The 16,198-nt window shown below is 25.7% G+C and overlaps 1 protein-coding gene across 1 annotated transcript in view; it reads left to right on the forward strand.

Moving 5' to 3' along the window:
- The first annotated feature begins 10,687 nt into the window (after positions 1 to 10,687).
- LOC117172560 (vacuolar protein sorting-associated protein 33A) overlaps positions 10,688 to 16,198 on the forward strand; it is a 48,758-nt gene continuing 43,247 nt past the window's right edge. Inside the window, exon 1 of the mRNA XM_033360618.1 lies at positions 10,688 to 10,873. Coding sequence (XP_033216509.1) covers positions 10,769 to 10,873 — 105 coding nt within the window. The 5' untranslated portion in view covers positions 10,688 to 10,768. The remainder of the gene's footprint in view (positions 10,874 to 16,198) is intronic.

Consider the following 16,198-nt stretch of genomic DNA (forward strand, 5'->3'; position numbering starts at 1 on the left):
AACGTTCTTACAACGTCTAACTCTTAATGTATGCAATCTTTCTTACAACATATGTCCCTTAATTTTTGCAACTATCGTCACAACCCTTAAATCTTGACATATACAACCCACCTTACAAGTCTTAACCTATTTGACCCACGTCCCTTAACCAATGCAATCCTTCTTAAAATATCTGCCCTTAAACTTCTGCAACCATCCTTACAACATCTGTCTCTCAGCATCTGTAAGCCACTTGGAACCCATGCTCCTAACCCATGCAACCATACTTGCAAACCCTGAAAATCTCAGTATTACTAGAAAATTCCAATTTCCAAATCACCGGACTTTCCTTGACTTTTCCCTGTCCAATTTTTTATTTTCCCGGACCGATATAAAATTTGCTTTTAGATATAAAAACCATGAGGTCAATAATTTTAATGAGTTAAATTTTCTACTATGAATACAGAGAGAAGTCTGATAGAGACGTTCACCCAATACGTACAATTGTTACACCAATCACACAGTGAACAACGCCACTTCTGTTTAGTAGAACTGCCCCACTGAGTCGGGAGAACTGTTACCCCGAACAAGCCGAACCGTTTGATCAACAGTAGAGTCGAGCCGCTCTGCACACGCGGCGCTTACGGCACAGTTTCGCACTTGCGCAGCTTATGAAAATGTAGCACCTACAATTTTGAAACGTCTGATCTGCGTAAGTTTGGGGTAACCAGTGTCCTGAATCTGGAGCGGACGCCACACCAAACCAAACTACAGCGACTCTCAAAACTAGCGCGACGGTTGTACCTAAATTCTCTCCGTAAAGAGAAAGATTAAATTCTACCAAAAAGGACGAATCTTCAACGAAAAAAAAGGTAAATTTTCAAGCAAAAATAAAAACATTAAATTGTAAGTAAAAAAAAATTATTTCAAAAAACAAACTATATTTCAACAAAAAAATTAAATTGTTAATAAAAGAGCTGAATTTTCAAATAAAACGATGAATTTTGTATCAAAGAAGACCAATTTTCTACCAATAAAGACCACGTTTATACTTTAAAAAATCCATTTTCAAACAAATACTTTAAATTTTAACTAAAAATTAAACAAATTTTCAACCAATGTCTTGAATCTTAAACGGAAGAAAAATATTAACCGAAAAAGGAATCGTTACATTTTTAATTAGAAAAACTAATTTTTTACACAAAAAAACATCTTTTAAACCAGAGGTGATTAACTTAAAAAGACATTTATTACAAAATAGTAAAATCATCAAGAAATTAATGATTTTTCAACAAGAGTTCAACATTCAACCCACAATATGATTTTTTATACAAAAATATTAATTGTCTATAAATAGAATAACATTTAAATTTTTAGTCAAAGAGACGAATCTTCAACCAATAAAATGATTTGTTAATAAAGTAGTTCCACTTCTAACTAAATATATTTTTTATATTTTGGTTTTGACCCGATAAATTATATTAAATAAATTTATGTTAACGTCTTTTTGTCTACGCGGTCTAAAATCAATATTTTTTTAAGTATTAATTATTAAATTTAGAAGTTGTGAAACAATGTCATTCGCCCTGCTGAGATTCGAACCCAGGTCTTTGAGATTTCAGGTCTGATGTTTTCACCCACTAAGCTACAGAGAGACAATAATATTTTATTTACAAACTTCACCAGTTGAATTCCAAAGTAATTCCTAATACTTTGTAGATCAATTTTCATACATTCAAAAGGTTTAAATTTGTAATTTTATGGTTTTTTACCAAATAAATTATATTAAATAATTTTATACCACGGTTTTTTTGCTTACACGCTCTAAAATCAATATTCAAACAAATATATTGATTATTAAATTTATAAGTTGTGAAAAGATGTCTCTAACTCCGCTGGGGTCCGAACCCAGGTCTTTCAGATTGCCGGTCTGATGCTCTTATCCATTAAGCTACGGAGACTATTTAGACAAAAAAACATTAACATCAAATTTTTTCAACCTAGTAGTTAAAATTTTTACCAACAAAGTTTACTCTTGGCAATAAAACTTGTATTTTTATTAAAAATAATTAAATTTTCAACTAAATAGTAGAACTCGTAGACAAAGGAGATGAATTCCGAACTTAAAATGTAATAGTAGTCTTTTCAACCAAAGATACTTGGGCTTTCTTATTGGACTCTATGACTTCAATTCACATTCAAGCGAAAAAGGGAGAAAAATTGGAAATTGGGTAAGTCTCTTGAAAACAGAAAGAAGAAAGAAAAACTTTTTAATAAGTGGAAAACGAGGGGAATAGCAAAATGGGGAAAAGAAAGTGAAATATGAAGTATGAAAGTGATTTAAAATTCTTTTAAGTTATGATTAAACTGTCCCGTGGCAGGGCCATCTCTCATAAAATTTGCAAACTTTGTTGAAATCTATTTAAAATTTATTCGGAATTCAACTCGTTTGGTTAAAAATTTATTTTTTTCAAACAGTTTTATTATTTCGCTAGTTCGTTAAAAGTTTAACTAGTTTGTTAGAATATCATATATTTTTTTTAATTTTAATTTTCACCTCCTTGGTTCAAAATCTAACTATTCCATTAAAAAAAATGTATCTTCCAAGCTAAAAAATCATCTTTTGGGCTAAACTCTTTTGTTCAACATTAATTTTTTCAGGTTCATAATTTTAGTTGAAAATTAATCTCTTTGATTGAAAATGTAATTATTTTGTTGAAAGTTCCTTTCTTATTATTAAAAATTTATTTTTTCAACTAAAAATGTAACTATTTCATTCTTGGTTGAATATTGATCTTTTTTAATTACAGGTTCATTTAATTTGTTAAAAATTAGTCGTTTTTGTCGAAAGGTAATCTTCTGGATTAAAAACTAATCATTTTTTTGAATGGAACTTTTGATTATTAATCTATTAATCTGGTTTAATTGAGGCTTCAAAAATCTGATAGAAAATCAAACTATTCGTTTTAAAATTAACTTCTTTGTTAAACATTCATATGTCCCAAGTAGGATATTAGATTTTTTGTCTTTCTGACATAAAACCATTTTTTTAATAGAATTTGCATAATTTCATGCGCCTCTGAATTAGGATACGAGTAAGTTATCTGGTCCGAAATTATGGAAAATATAATTTGTAAACTATTCATGCGTCTCTGAATTAGGGTACGGGTAATTTATCAGATCCAGAATTATGGAAAATAGAATTTAGCGTATATCCCTGCGCCTCTGAATTAGGGTATGCTTAAGTTGCCTGTCTTGGAATAAGAAAAATAAAATAGGGGCAATATCAATGTACCTAAAATTAGGGAACAAGTAATTTGTCAGACTCTGAATTATGAATAATAAAATTTTGGGAACATCCGTACGCTTCTGAAATGGGGTATGAGTAAGTTGTCTGATCCAGAATTAAGGAGAACATGATTTGGGGATTGTACATACTCCTCTGAATTATGGTACAAGTAATTTTTCGTACCCTGAATTAGAAATAATAGAATTTTTGGAATATTGATGCGCCTCTGAGTAAGGGTGCGATTAATTTCTATGGCTCGGAATTAGAGATAATCGAATTTTGGGAATGTTAATGCGTCTCTGAGTTAGGGTACGAATAATTTCGATGGCCCGGAATTAGGGACAATAGCATTTAGGGAATATTCATGGGGCTCTGAATTAGGGTACGAGTAAGTTCTCTGTCCCAGAATTAAAGAGAATGGAATTTATAAAATATCCATGCGCCTCTGAATTAGGGTACGAGTGAGTTGTTTGACCCGGTATTATAGATAATAGGATTTGGGGAATATTCATACACCTCTGAATTATGGTATGAGTAAGTTCCCTGACTTGGATAAGGTTCTTTGAAAAAATAAGGATTGGAAATAAAGAAGGGGTATATAACTAATTAGATAATTAAAAAGTGAGCCGCATTGATAAATTAGGAGAAGGGAACGAGAAGAGGTTAAAAATAGAGCGCGATGATGGCAGATGAGTAGATGCGACCTCGGTTCATTGATTCGGTGGCTTTATAGTGATTGTAAATCCGCTGCATGTCACGCTCCTTCCTGACTCCTGGCTCAGCGCAGATGCTATCATTTCCGTGCAGCATCCACCAATCGATTTTTGCAAGGTTCCTCCAAGACATTTACACTTTATAGAGTCGCTATCTTTAACCAAACGCTCTTCACCTTTTTTTTCGTACAGCCCTAGAGGCAAAAAAAAGACTTTTTTCTCCTGTTGTCCTAACCATTCTTTCTCTTTAAGAACTACCCCGTCTGAGCTCTTTCGATAACATCCCATATGGTAATCACTTTTTATGTTTAAAAAAAGTTAATATAAGTGGACGCCTTGCTCCTACAAAAAAGGGTTTCGTAGTTTATTAATACTTTAGATAAGTCTTTCACCCCTCCCCCTCTCCCCCGCCGAAACTTTCCCTCACTTTACCTTATTCACAACTTCTTTCTGCTCTACTTCCCCCTCCCTTCGCTTCAGCAGCCAACACTTGCCTTCCCCTACCTCCCTTCCTCGGCCCTCACATCACCCCTACCCATCCTCTTCTATAATAATTTTCCCTGATTTCCCTCATTTTCCCTAATTTCCCACATTTCCCCTATTTTCTCCTCCGCAATTTCCCTACTTCTCTTCTCCTAATTTCCACTTCTGATCCTATCTTCATTTCCTCTAAATCCCCTTTTACCCTTCCTTCATTTCCTCTCACTTCACCTAATCCTTATTCTTTATTTCTCCTTTTTCCTCTGTGTAGACATTACACCTTCTTTCCCTCCCACTCTTTTTCCCTACTTTCTTACTTCTCACTTCCCTTGTTTCCCCCACTATACCTACTATCACTTTCCTCATTTCCCCTACTTTTTCCAATTATTCCTTTCGTCATTTTCCCTCAATCTTCTGCCCTCACTTCCCCTCCTTTCACTCCCCCTCCTTACACTTCCGCGCCGTACACTTCCAATCCTTTTCCTTCAACTCCTTTACTTCCCCCAATTCTCCTTATATTATTTCCCTCCACATCCCCTCCTTGAAAATAATTACGATAGACGGAAGGACACCTGAACATAAAAGGGGAATTTTTAATTCCAAAGGAAAAATTTTCCAAAGACGGTTTAATTTTCAAACAGAGATGAATCTTCAATCAAAAAAGACTTTTAAACCGACAAAGAACAATTTTCAAGCAAATTGCAGAATCTCCAATCCAAAAGAAGAATTTTTCTACAAAACAATTAAATTTTTAAAGCGATAATATCAATTTTCAACTACAATGTTAATATTTCAAAAAATATTAGAATTTTCAACCCAATAGTTGTACTTTTAACGAAATGGGGTAGTTCTTAAACGAAAAAGAAAATTTGTTCAACAAATCAGCTTAATTTTCAAACCAAAAATATAAATTTTCAACAAAATAATTAAAGGGTCAACAAAATACATAATTATAAAACAAAAAATGAAAAAGTTATATTTTCAATTAAAAAATTAATTTCCAACTAAAAATTCAACGAAATTTTAACCAATTTCTTAAATTTTGAAGAAAAAAAGGATTTGGACCAAATTGCTAAATTTTCAAGCCAAAAGGACAAATTTTCTAGAAAACAGTTAATTTTACAACCTGAAAATATAAACTTTCAATTATTACGTTAATTTTGCAACAAAAAATTTTCCAAATATCTGACTTTTGGATCTACGATGATGATTTTTTAAACCTAGAGGATTAATTTTCCACCAAAAGACGTATTTTCAAAAGAATAGATGAACTTTTAACAAAATATTTGTGACTAAAAACGACCAATTTTTACCAAAAAAGGTTGAATCCTCAACCAATATGATGACAAATTTTTAATTAATTAGATGAATTTTCTGACAAATAGTTAAATTTTCAACATATGACGGAAAAATTTGTAACAAAAAATATAAATTTTCAACAAAAAAATTTTTTTTCAATTATATAGTTATTTAAACTTTTTATCAAATTGTTAAACGGTTAGGTCAGAAAAGACGACATTTTTTTAAGACAGTTGCATTTTCCACGAAAAAATTCATTTTTAGCCAGGAGAGATTAATTTTCAAACAAGAAAGGCGACTTTTCTGCTATAAAAGAAGAATTTTTTATAAAAAACGACGAATGTTTTACAAAATACATTAATTTTAGACCAAATAGTTGAATGTTTAATTTTTTTAAAAAAAGGGAGTTTTCAACCAAAAATAGAACAATTAAATTTGCTGTTAAAAGAACTAATCTTCAGAAAAATAAAAACGAATAAACAAACTGTTGAATAGCAACTATATAATATTTTAATTTTTTAATTATTGAATATTTGCAACAAGATAAATTTTTGATTAAAAAAGATAAACTTTTAACCAAAAATGGAATCGTTAAATTTTTAGTTTCGAAAACTAATTCTCACAAGAAAAACAATTTTCAACCAGTTGAATTTGACGAAAAAAGACGACTTCTTAACAAAATAATGGAATTCACAACGAAATATATGAATTAAAAAAAAAAGATTAATTTTCTACCTGAATAGACGAATTTTGAATCAAATTCAACAAGACGTCTCCAAATATAACAAACATAAAATATGGTCAACTTTTTAAATACAAAAAAATTCATTTTCCACAAAAAAAAACGAATTTTAAACAAAATTCTTAAATTTTTATAAAAATAGTTTATTTTTAAACCAAAAACTTGAATTGTCTAGGAAATAATTAGTTAAGAACATAGTTAAAGTTTTACCAACTATCTGAATTTTTAATCTTCAAAGATGAATTTAATCCAAAAAGATTAATTTTTTACCAAAAGACGGATTTTCAACAAAGTACAAAGTTAATTTTCTATCGAAAATATAAGTTTTTAATTTATAAAGAAAAGATTTTAAACAAATAATATATATTTAAAACAAAAAAGTTATTTTTCAACCATAAAGTTATATTTTTTATCGAAATTTTAAATTTTCAAGACAAAAAGACGAACTTTTTCGAAAACAGTTGAATTTTCAACCAAGATTATGTCTAAAATATGCCGTGTATTTGTTTGCGTCTTCGAGAGGCATTGATCGACCTGTTATTTAACCGAATAGGACCCACCAGTACCAACTAATGAAATTTTAAAAAAAAGTTTATTTTGTTTCTATGAGAAAAAATTTTTTTATGTTAAAAATACTACAATACTTTATTTCGTATACTCGTTTGGGTCGTCGAGATTTATCGATAGATCTATTGTTGGACCTATTATATCTTATCAGTTCCAATTTATAAATTTTCAAATAAATGGTGCTGTTATATTCCCAGTATACAATAATTCTCTCATGAACAAAATAATTAATTTTGTCTAAAAAAATCAAAACGATGTCTCGAAAACGCCAACTAACATTTCAGATACAGTACTGTAATTTTTCTAATATGAGATAATGTTTTTCTCATACAGGGTAGACACACCAATTTTTTTTAAACTTAATAATTCGCTACTGGTGGGTCTTAAAAAGTTCCAGAATAGGTCGATCCATGCGTCTCGAAGACGCGAACAAATATGCTGGATATCGTAGTAAAGTATTTTGAATATCAAATAAGTTTTTCTCGCATATTTAGAATGAAACCATTTTTATAACTTGATAAATCGGTACTGATAGGTCAGATAAGTTTCAACAAAAGCTCGATCGATGCGTCTTGAAGACGCGAACAAATATACTGGATATCGTATTGTAGAATTTTTAATATAAAAAAAAAATTTTATATAAACAGAATGATCTATTTTTTTTTATTTATTTAATACATCGCTACTGGCAGGTCAGAAATGTTCAACACTAGGTCGATCGATGGCTCTCGAAGACGTAAACAAATATACTGGATATCCTATCGAAGTATTTTGAATATGAAAAAATTTTTTCTCATATATTTAGAATAAAACAATTTTTATAACTTTATAAATCGCTACTGGTAGGTCAGAAATGTTCAACAGTAGGTCAATCGATGCGTCTCGAAGACGCGAACAAATATACTAGAAATCGCCTTGTTGTATTTTGAATATTAAAAATTACTTTCTTCTATAAAAAAGTTATTTTTTTATTTTTAAACTAAAAAAAAACACTTCTAAATGGCCGAACTAGCTCAAAATCATACCAGACCAGGAAACAAAAATAATTTTCGAATAATAATTTTTTTTATTATAAACAATTGAAGCAATTTAAACAAAAATGTTCATAATTTATAATATCCTAAATTAATATTAACTATTGATTTAAGTTATGGGAAGAACTTTTGATTTTATTTAACCAGATTAGTTATTAAATATAACGATTATAAAATAAGAAGGAGGTGACTGAAAATTCCCGAAAAATAAATATGCCGGCAGTGTAAAATTCCCGAAATAGAAAATATTCGCAATAGAAAAATGCCGAAATTTGGAAAATTGTCAGAAACTAAAATTTTAAAACAATTCATAATAGGGCACTTGAAAAATGTTGAAAAATAAAATTGCCGGCGCTACAATTCATGAAAAATAAAATATTCAAAATAAAAAAAATTCCCTAAATGATAAAATTGCCGAGATATGGAAATTCCGACTTAAAAAGTTACGAAAAATAAAATTTCCGACAGTTTATAATTTCACATTTAAAAATTTATAATAATGTAATATTTTGATACAAAAATTTTCTCGACTGTTTAATGAATTTTTTGAAATTATTTTTCGAGTTTGAAATAACAATAATTGAAAAATGTATTTCTCAATACAAAAGAACTATACAATAACAAAATGTTTGTTACAAGAGCAATAATTTGAACAAAATACTATAAGCATTACAAAAAAAAACATACATTGAGGAATTTTTTCAATTATTGTTATTTTAAATTTAAATAATAATATAAACAAATTTTCATAAAAATGTTCAATCTATCATTCTTTTTTCTTTAATAAATAAATAAAACAAATTTTTTCAATACTGTTTATCTGTTTATATTTGGGAACTTTCTAGTGTCAGGAATTTGACAGTGTCGATTATAAAGCAATAATTTAATTAATAATTATAATTCAATAATTACCGAATTGGAAAATACCCGAATTATAAAATTCTTGAATTGAAAAATTCCAGAATAATGAAATTTGGGAACAGTTTATAATATTACTGAATTTAAAAATTCCCAAATATAAAATTCCTGAATTGGAAAATTTCCAAATAATAAAATTTTCTGATTATAAACTTCCCGGATAAAAAAATTTCCGAATATAAAAATTTCCGAGATAATCAAATTTCCGAATTTGTATATTCCCGAATAGTTTAAAATGTCACTGAATTTTTAAATTCCAGAATTGCAAAATTCTCGAATAAGAAAATTCCCGAATTATAAAATTCTCGAATAATATCAATAATTCCCGAATTGGAAAATACCCGAATTATAAAATTCTTAAATTGGAAAATTCCAGAATAATATAATTTTGGAACAGTTTATAATATTACTGAATTTTAAAAATCTTAAATATAAAATTCCTGAATTGTAAAATTTCCAAATAATAAAATTTTCTAATAATAAAATTCCCGGATAAGAAAATTCCCGAATATAAAAAGTCCCGAGATAATCAAATTTCCGAATTTTTATATTCCCGAATAGTTTAAAATGTCATTGAATTTTTAAATTCCGGTATTGGAAAATTTTCGAATAATAAAATTCCCGAATTATAAAATTCTAGAATAATATCAATGATTCCCGATTTGGAAAATTGTCTAACAATAAAATGCCCGAATTGGAAAATTCCTAGATAATAAAATTGTTGAATTGGAAAATTCCAGAATAAAAAAAAATTCCGAGCAGTTTATAAAATTACTGAATTTGAAAATTCTCGAATAATAAATTTCCCGTATTGGAAAATTTCCGAACGATAAAATTCCCGAATGATTCAATTTTCGAATAATTCAATTTCCGAATAATGATATTTCAGTACAGTTCAAAATATTACTGAATTTGAAAATTGCCAAATAATCCAATTTTCGAATATTTATATTCCCGAACAGTTCAAAATGTCATTGAATTTTTAAATTGCCGAATAATAAAATTTCCGAATTAGAAATTCCCGATTAATAAAATTTCCGAATAATAAAATTCACGAATAATAAAATTCGCGAACAGTTTATGTTATTACTGATTTGAAAATTCCCGATTCATAAAATATCCGAATAAGAAAATTTCCGAATTATGACTTTTCTAAATTTTAACAACTAATTTTTTTCTAACTATTATTTATTTATCAAAAATACAATGATTAAATATTTCTATTTAAACAAATTTGCTATGTTCAAAGTTTCGTAAATGATTGTTTGAATTCAAAATGACAATAATTAAAAATATTATAGTATTATTATTGTTATTGTTATTTTAAACTCAAACAATAATTTCAGAAAAATTAAAACTTAAAAATAATTTTTTTAATTAAAATATTTGATTGTTGTATTGCGAATTGTATTATTCGGGAATTTTGAAATTCTATTACTAAATAATATATTATTATGAACAATTATCATCCTTCATTATTACTATTTATTATTATAATAAATTTTTAAGTATCCGGAATTTTATTTTTCGGATTTTTCAGTCGTCCTGTAAAAGTCAAAATTTTAATTTAAAATCTCCCGCCAGGCACTACTACGCCACTACTGGAAAATGATCGAATCTCTATTACAGTGTACCAACACTAAAATTTCGATGAAAAGATTGGCAGCAGTGGCTGTCATTTTGACAATTTCTCGATTTGTTTTCAATTGTCAAAAAACAGCTGATTATTAATTATAAATGTTAAATAATGTCATCGGCACATTTGTCGAGTGGAAGATGGAATGTGGGATTAATACAAGAAGAAGCAAGAAAGCAACTGCTTTATTTGCTTGAAAAATGCGAAGGAACCAAGGTAACATAACCTCTCTTTATTATGTGATTTCGTACTTTACAAATTTCGTTTACGTTCAAGAATATCTTAAATTTATTTCAGATATTAGCGTACTTAAAAAATTTCAAATTATATTTAATTTGCGTTAATTCTATTGACTATATTCAATTTTAATGATCACATAACCTCAAAAGTTAATTATAAATTGCTTTTAGAATTAATCTTTTATAATTATAGTTGCTTTTCTTACAGTTTTTGTTACTAATCAGTAATAAAAAAACAGAAATTAGACAAATTTGTTTAATTTAAATGCACACATTTTGAAAAAAGTGTAACATGTCGAACACAAATTTTAATATTTTCAACAATTTATGATAGTACCCAATATGAAAATTACCGCCATTCTAAAATTTCCAAATTAAAAAGAAAAATGCACTATTTTTATTTCCATATATATTATTTTTTTTATCAAATATACAATAATTAAATATTTTGATCAAAGAAGCAAATCTTAAGAAAGTAGTTCCACTTTAAAACATAGTTGTTCAATTTTTAACCCAATTCTCAACAAAAAATAGAATTTCCAACTAAAAAAGATGAATTTTTAAACAGAAAGATTAATTTACGGCCAAAAATTACACATTTTTAACCACATTTAAGAATTCTTAACCCAAAAGTTGAATTTTCAACTAAACTGAATTCTTAAACAAAAACTAGAATTTTTAGGAAAGAAAAAATCAATTTTTAAGAAAGTAGTTCAACTTTAAAACCTAGTTGTTTAATTTTTAACCAAAAAGATGAATTTTTAAATAAGAAGATTAATTTTCTATCGAAAAAAAAACGAATTTTTTTACAAAACTCAAGTATTCTCTATCGAAAAATTGAATTTCCAACTAAAAACTATGGATTTTTGAACAAAAATATTAATTTAGTCCCAAAAAGGACGAATTTTTAATAAAATTCAAGAATTCTTAAACAAAAGTCGAAATTTTAAGAAAGAAAAACGAAATTTTTGAAGAAAGTAGTTCCACTTTAATTTATAATTATAATTATATAATTAATTAAAATTATATAATTATAATTTATAATTAAATTGAAAAAAGATAAATAAAAATTCTAATTTTTAACCAAGAAAGGTGAATTTTGAAACAAAAAATTATTTTACGATCAAAAAGCACGAATTTTTAAAGAAATTTAAGAACTTGTAACCAAAAAGTTGAATTTGCTACTAAAAAAAAAATAATTTTAAAACAAAAAGATTAATTTAGTCCCAAAAACTTTTAAACAAAAGATTGATTTTTTTCCAAAAAAGACGAATTTTTAATAAAATTCAAGAATTCTTAAACAAAAAGTATATTTTTTAGGAAAGAAAAAAATTAATTTTCAAGAAAGTTCAACTTTAAAACCTAGTTGCTAAATTATTTAACAAAAAGATGAATTTTTAAACAAGAAAATTAATTTTTTACTAAAAACAAAAACGAATTTTTAACAAAATTCAAGAATTCTCAACCGAAAAATTGAATTTCCAACTAAAAATGATGAATTTTTGAACAAAAAGATTAATTTAGTCCCAAAAAAGACGAATTTCTAATAAAATTCAAGAATTCTTAAACAAAAAGTAGAATTTTTAAGAAAGAAAAACAGCATTTTTGAAGAAAGTAGTTCCACTTTAAAACCTAGTTGTTAAATTTTTAACCGAAGAGATTAATTTACTACAAAAAGACGAATTTATAATTAAATTCAAGAAAGATATATAAAAAGTTGAATTTTTAACCAAAAATATGAATATGGAATAAAATACAAGAATTCTGAAACAAAAAGTTGAATTTCCAACTAAAAAAAAATTTTTAAACAAAAACATTAGTTTAGTACCAAAAAATACGAATTTTGAACCAAATTTAAGAATTCTATCCAAAAAGTTGAATTTTTAACTAAAAATTTTGAATTTTTAAACAAAAATATTAATTTAGTCCCAAAAAGACGAATTTTTAATAAAATTCAAGAATTCTTAAACAAAAAGTCGAATTTTTAAGAAAGAAAACCAAAATTTTTGAAGAAAGTAGTTCCACTTTAAAACCTAGTTGTTAAATTTTTAACCAAAGAGATTAATTTACTACGAAAAGACGAATTTATAATTAAATTGAAAAAAGATAAATAAAAAGTTGAATTTTTAAAAACAAAAAAAATGAATTTTGAAATAAAAAGATTATTTTACGATCAAAAATCACGAATTTTTAACGAAATTTAAGAATTCTCAACCAAAAAGTTGAATTTTTAACTAAAAGATGAATTTTAAAACAAAAAGATTAATTTATTTCCAAAAAAGACGAATTTTCAATATAATTCATGAATTCTTAAACAAAAAGTAGAATTTTTAGAAACGAAAAAAATTAATTTTTAAAAAAGTTCCACTTTGAAACCTAGTTGTTAAATTTCTAATCAAAAAGCTAAATTTTTCAACAACGAGATTGATTTTCTACCAAAAAACGCCGAGTTTTTAACAAAATCCAAAAATTCTCGACCAAAAAGTAAAATTGTTAACTAAAAAAGATGAATTTTTAAACAAAAAGATGAATTTACTAGAAAAAAAATTATAATAAATCCCGAAATTAGAAAATTGTCCACAATCTAAAATTCACGAATTGAAACATTTTCGACCATTTATGATATTACCGAATATGAAAATTACCGACTTTCTAAAATTCCTAAATTAAAAAGAAAAAATGTAATGTTTTTATTTCCATAAATATTATTTTTTCATCAAATATACAATAATTAAATATTTTTATCAAAGAAGCAAAGCTTAAGAAAGTAGTTCCACTTTAAAACCTAGTTGTTCAATTTTTAACACAATTCTCAACAAAAAAGTAGAATTTCCAACTAAAAAAAAAAGAATTTAAAAAAAAGATTTATTGTGACCAAAAAGTACGAATTTTTAACCAAATTTAATAATTCTCAACCCAAAAGTTGAATTTTCAACTAAACTGAATTCTTAAACAAAAAGTAGAATTTTTAGGAAAGAAAAAAATTAATTTTTAAGAATGTAGTTCAACTTTAAAACCTAGTTGTTTAATTTTTAACCAAGACGAATTTTTCACAAAATTCAAGAATTCTCAATCAAAAATTTTTATTTACAACTAAAAATTATGAATTTTTAAACAAAAAGATTAATTTAGTCCCAAAAAGGACGAATTTTCAATAAAATTCAAGAATTCTTAAACAAAAAGTATATTTTTTAGGAAAGAAAAAAATTAATTTTTAAGAAAGTTCAACTTTAAAACCTAGTTGCTAAATTTTTAACCAAAAAGATGAATTTTTAAACAAGAAAATTAATTTTCTACCGAAAAAGACGAATTTTTAACAAAATTCAAGAATTCTCAATCAAAAATTTTTATTTACAACTAAAAATTATGAATTTTCAAACAAAAAGATTAATTTAGTCCCAAAAAGGACGAATTTTCAATAAAATTCAAGAATTCTTAAACAAACAGTATATTTTTTAGGAAAGAAAAAAATTAATTTTTAAGAAAGTTCAACTTTAAAACCTAGTTGCTAAATTTTTAACCCAAAAGATGAATTTTTAAACAAGAAAATTCATTTTCTACCGAAAAAGACGAATTTTTAAAAAAATTCAAGAATTCTCAATCAAAAATTTTTATTTACAACTAAAAATTATGAATTTTCAAACAAAAAGATTAATTTAGTTTCCAGAAAGGACGAATTTTTAATAAAATTCAAGAATTCTTAAACAAAAAGTCGAATTTTTAAGAAAAAACAAAAAAATTTTGAAGAAAGTAGTTCAACTTTAAAACCTTGTTGTTAAATTTTCAACCAAAGAGATTAATTTACTACGGAAAGACGAATTTATAATTAGATTGAAAAAAAGAAATAAAAAGTTTAATTTTTAACCAAAAAAGGTGAATTTTGAAACAAAATGATTATTTCACGTCTAAAAAAGCACGAATTTTTAACGAAATTTAAGAATTCGTTACCAAAAAGTCGAAATTCCAAGTAAAAAAAGAAGAATTTTAAAACAAAAAGATTAATTTAGTCCCAAAAAGGACGAATTTTCAATAAAATTCAAGAGTTCTCAACCAAAAAGTTGAATTTTCAATTAAAAAGATGAATTTTTAAACAAAAAGATTGATTTGTTTCCAAAAAAGATGAATTTTCAATAAAATTCATGAATTCTTAAACAAAAATTAGAATTTTTAGGAAAGAAAAAAATTAATTTTTTAAGAAAATAGTTCAACTTTCAAACCTGGTTGTTTAATTTTTAACTAAATATGAATTTTTAAACAAGAAGATTAATTTTCTATCGAAAAAAACGAATTTTTTTACAAAATTCAAGAATTTTTAACCAAAAAAGGTGAATTTTCAAACGAAAAGATTATTTTACGTCCAAAAAGCACAAATTTTTTAACAAATTTAAGAATTATGAATCAAAAAGTTGAATTTCCAACTAAAGAAAAGAATTTTTAAATAAAAAGATTAATTTAGTACCAAAAAATACGAATTTTGGACAAAATTTTAGAATTTTTAACTAAAAAGATGAATTTTAAAACGAAAAGATTAATTTATTTCCAAAAAAGACGAAATTTCAATCAAATTCATGAATTCTTAAACAAAAAGTCGAATTTTTACGAAAGAAAAAAATTAATTTTTAAGAAAGTTCCACTTAAAAATCTAATTGTTAAATTTTCAACCCAAAAGATGAATTTTTCAACAAAGAGATTAATTTTCTACCAAAAAACCCCGGTTTTCAACAAAATTCAAAAATTCTCAACCAAAAAGTAAAATTGTTAAACAAAAAAGATGAATTTTTAAACAAAAAGATGAATTTACTAAAAAAAAATTATAATAAATCCCGAAATTAGAAAATTGTCCACAATTAAAATTTACGAATTGAAACATTTTGGACCATTTATGATATTACCGAATATGAAAATTACCGATATTCTAAAATTCCTAAATTAAAAAGAAAAAATGTACTCTTTTTATTTACATAAAAATTATTTTTTATTATATATACAATAATTTGATATTTTGATCATAGAAGCAAATCTTAATTTCTTTTTTATTATTCTTTAAATATTTCAATATTATATTTTTAATAAATATATAATATTGACTACAAAAACAATTTATAATATTTCACATTCAGAAATTGTATAGTTCTGGAATTTTTAAATTCAATAATATGTATTATAAACTGTTCGTGAATCTTATTATTTGAAAATTTTCTATTGCAGAAATATTAAATTAATTGTAATTTTATAATTTTAAAAAACTTTCTTTTCTGAATATTTTCTTTTTCGAGAATTTTGCACTATCGGGAATTTTATT

This window comes from Belonocnema kinseyi, chromosome 5, assembly GCF_010883055.1.
Source record: "Belonocnema kinseyi isolate 2016_QV_RU_SX_M_011 chromosome 5, B_treatae_v1, whole genome shotgun sequence".
Lineage (NCBI taxonomy): Eukaryota > Metazoa > Arthropoda > Insecta > Hymenoptera > Cynipidae > Belonocnema > Belonocnema kinseyi.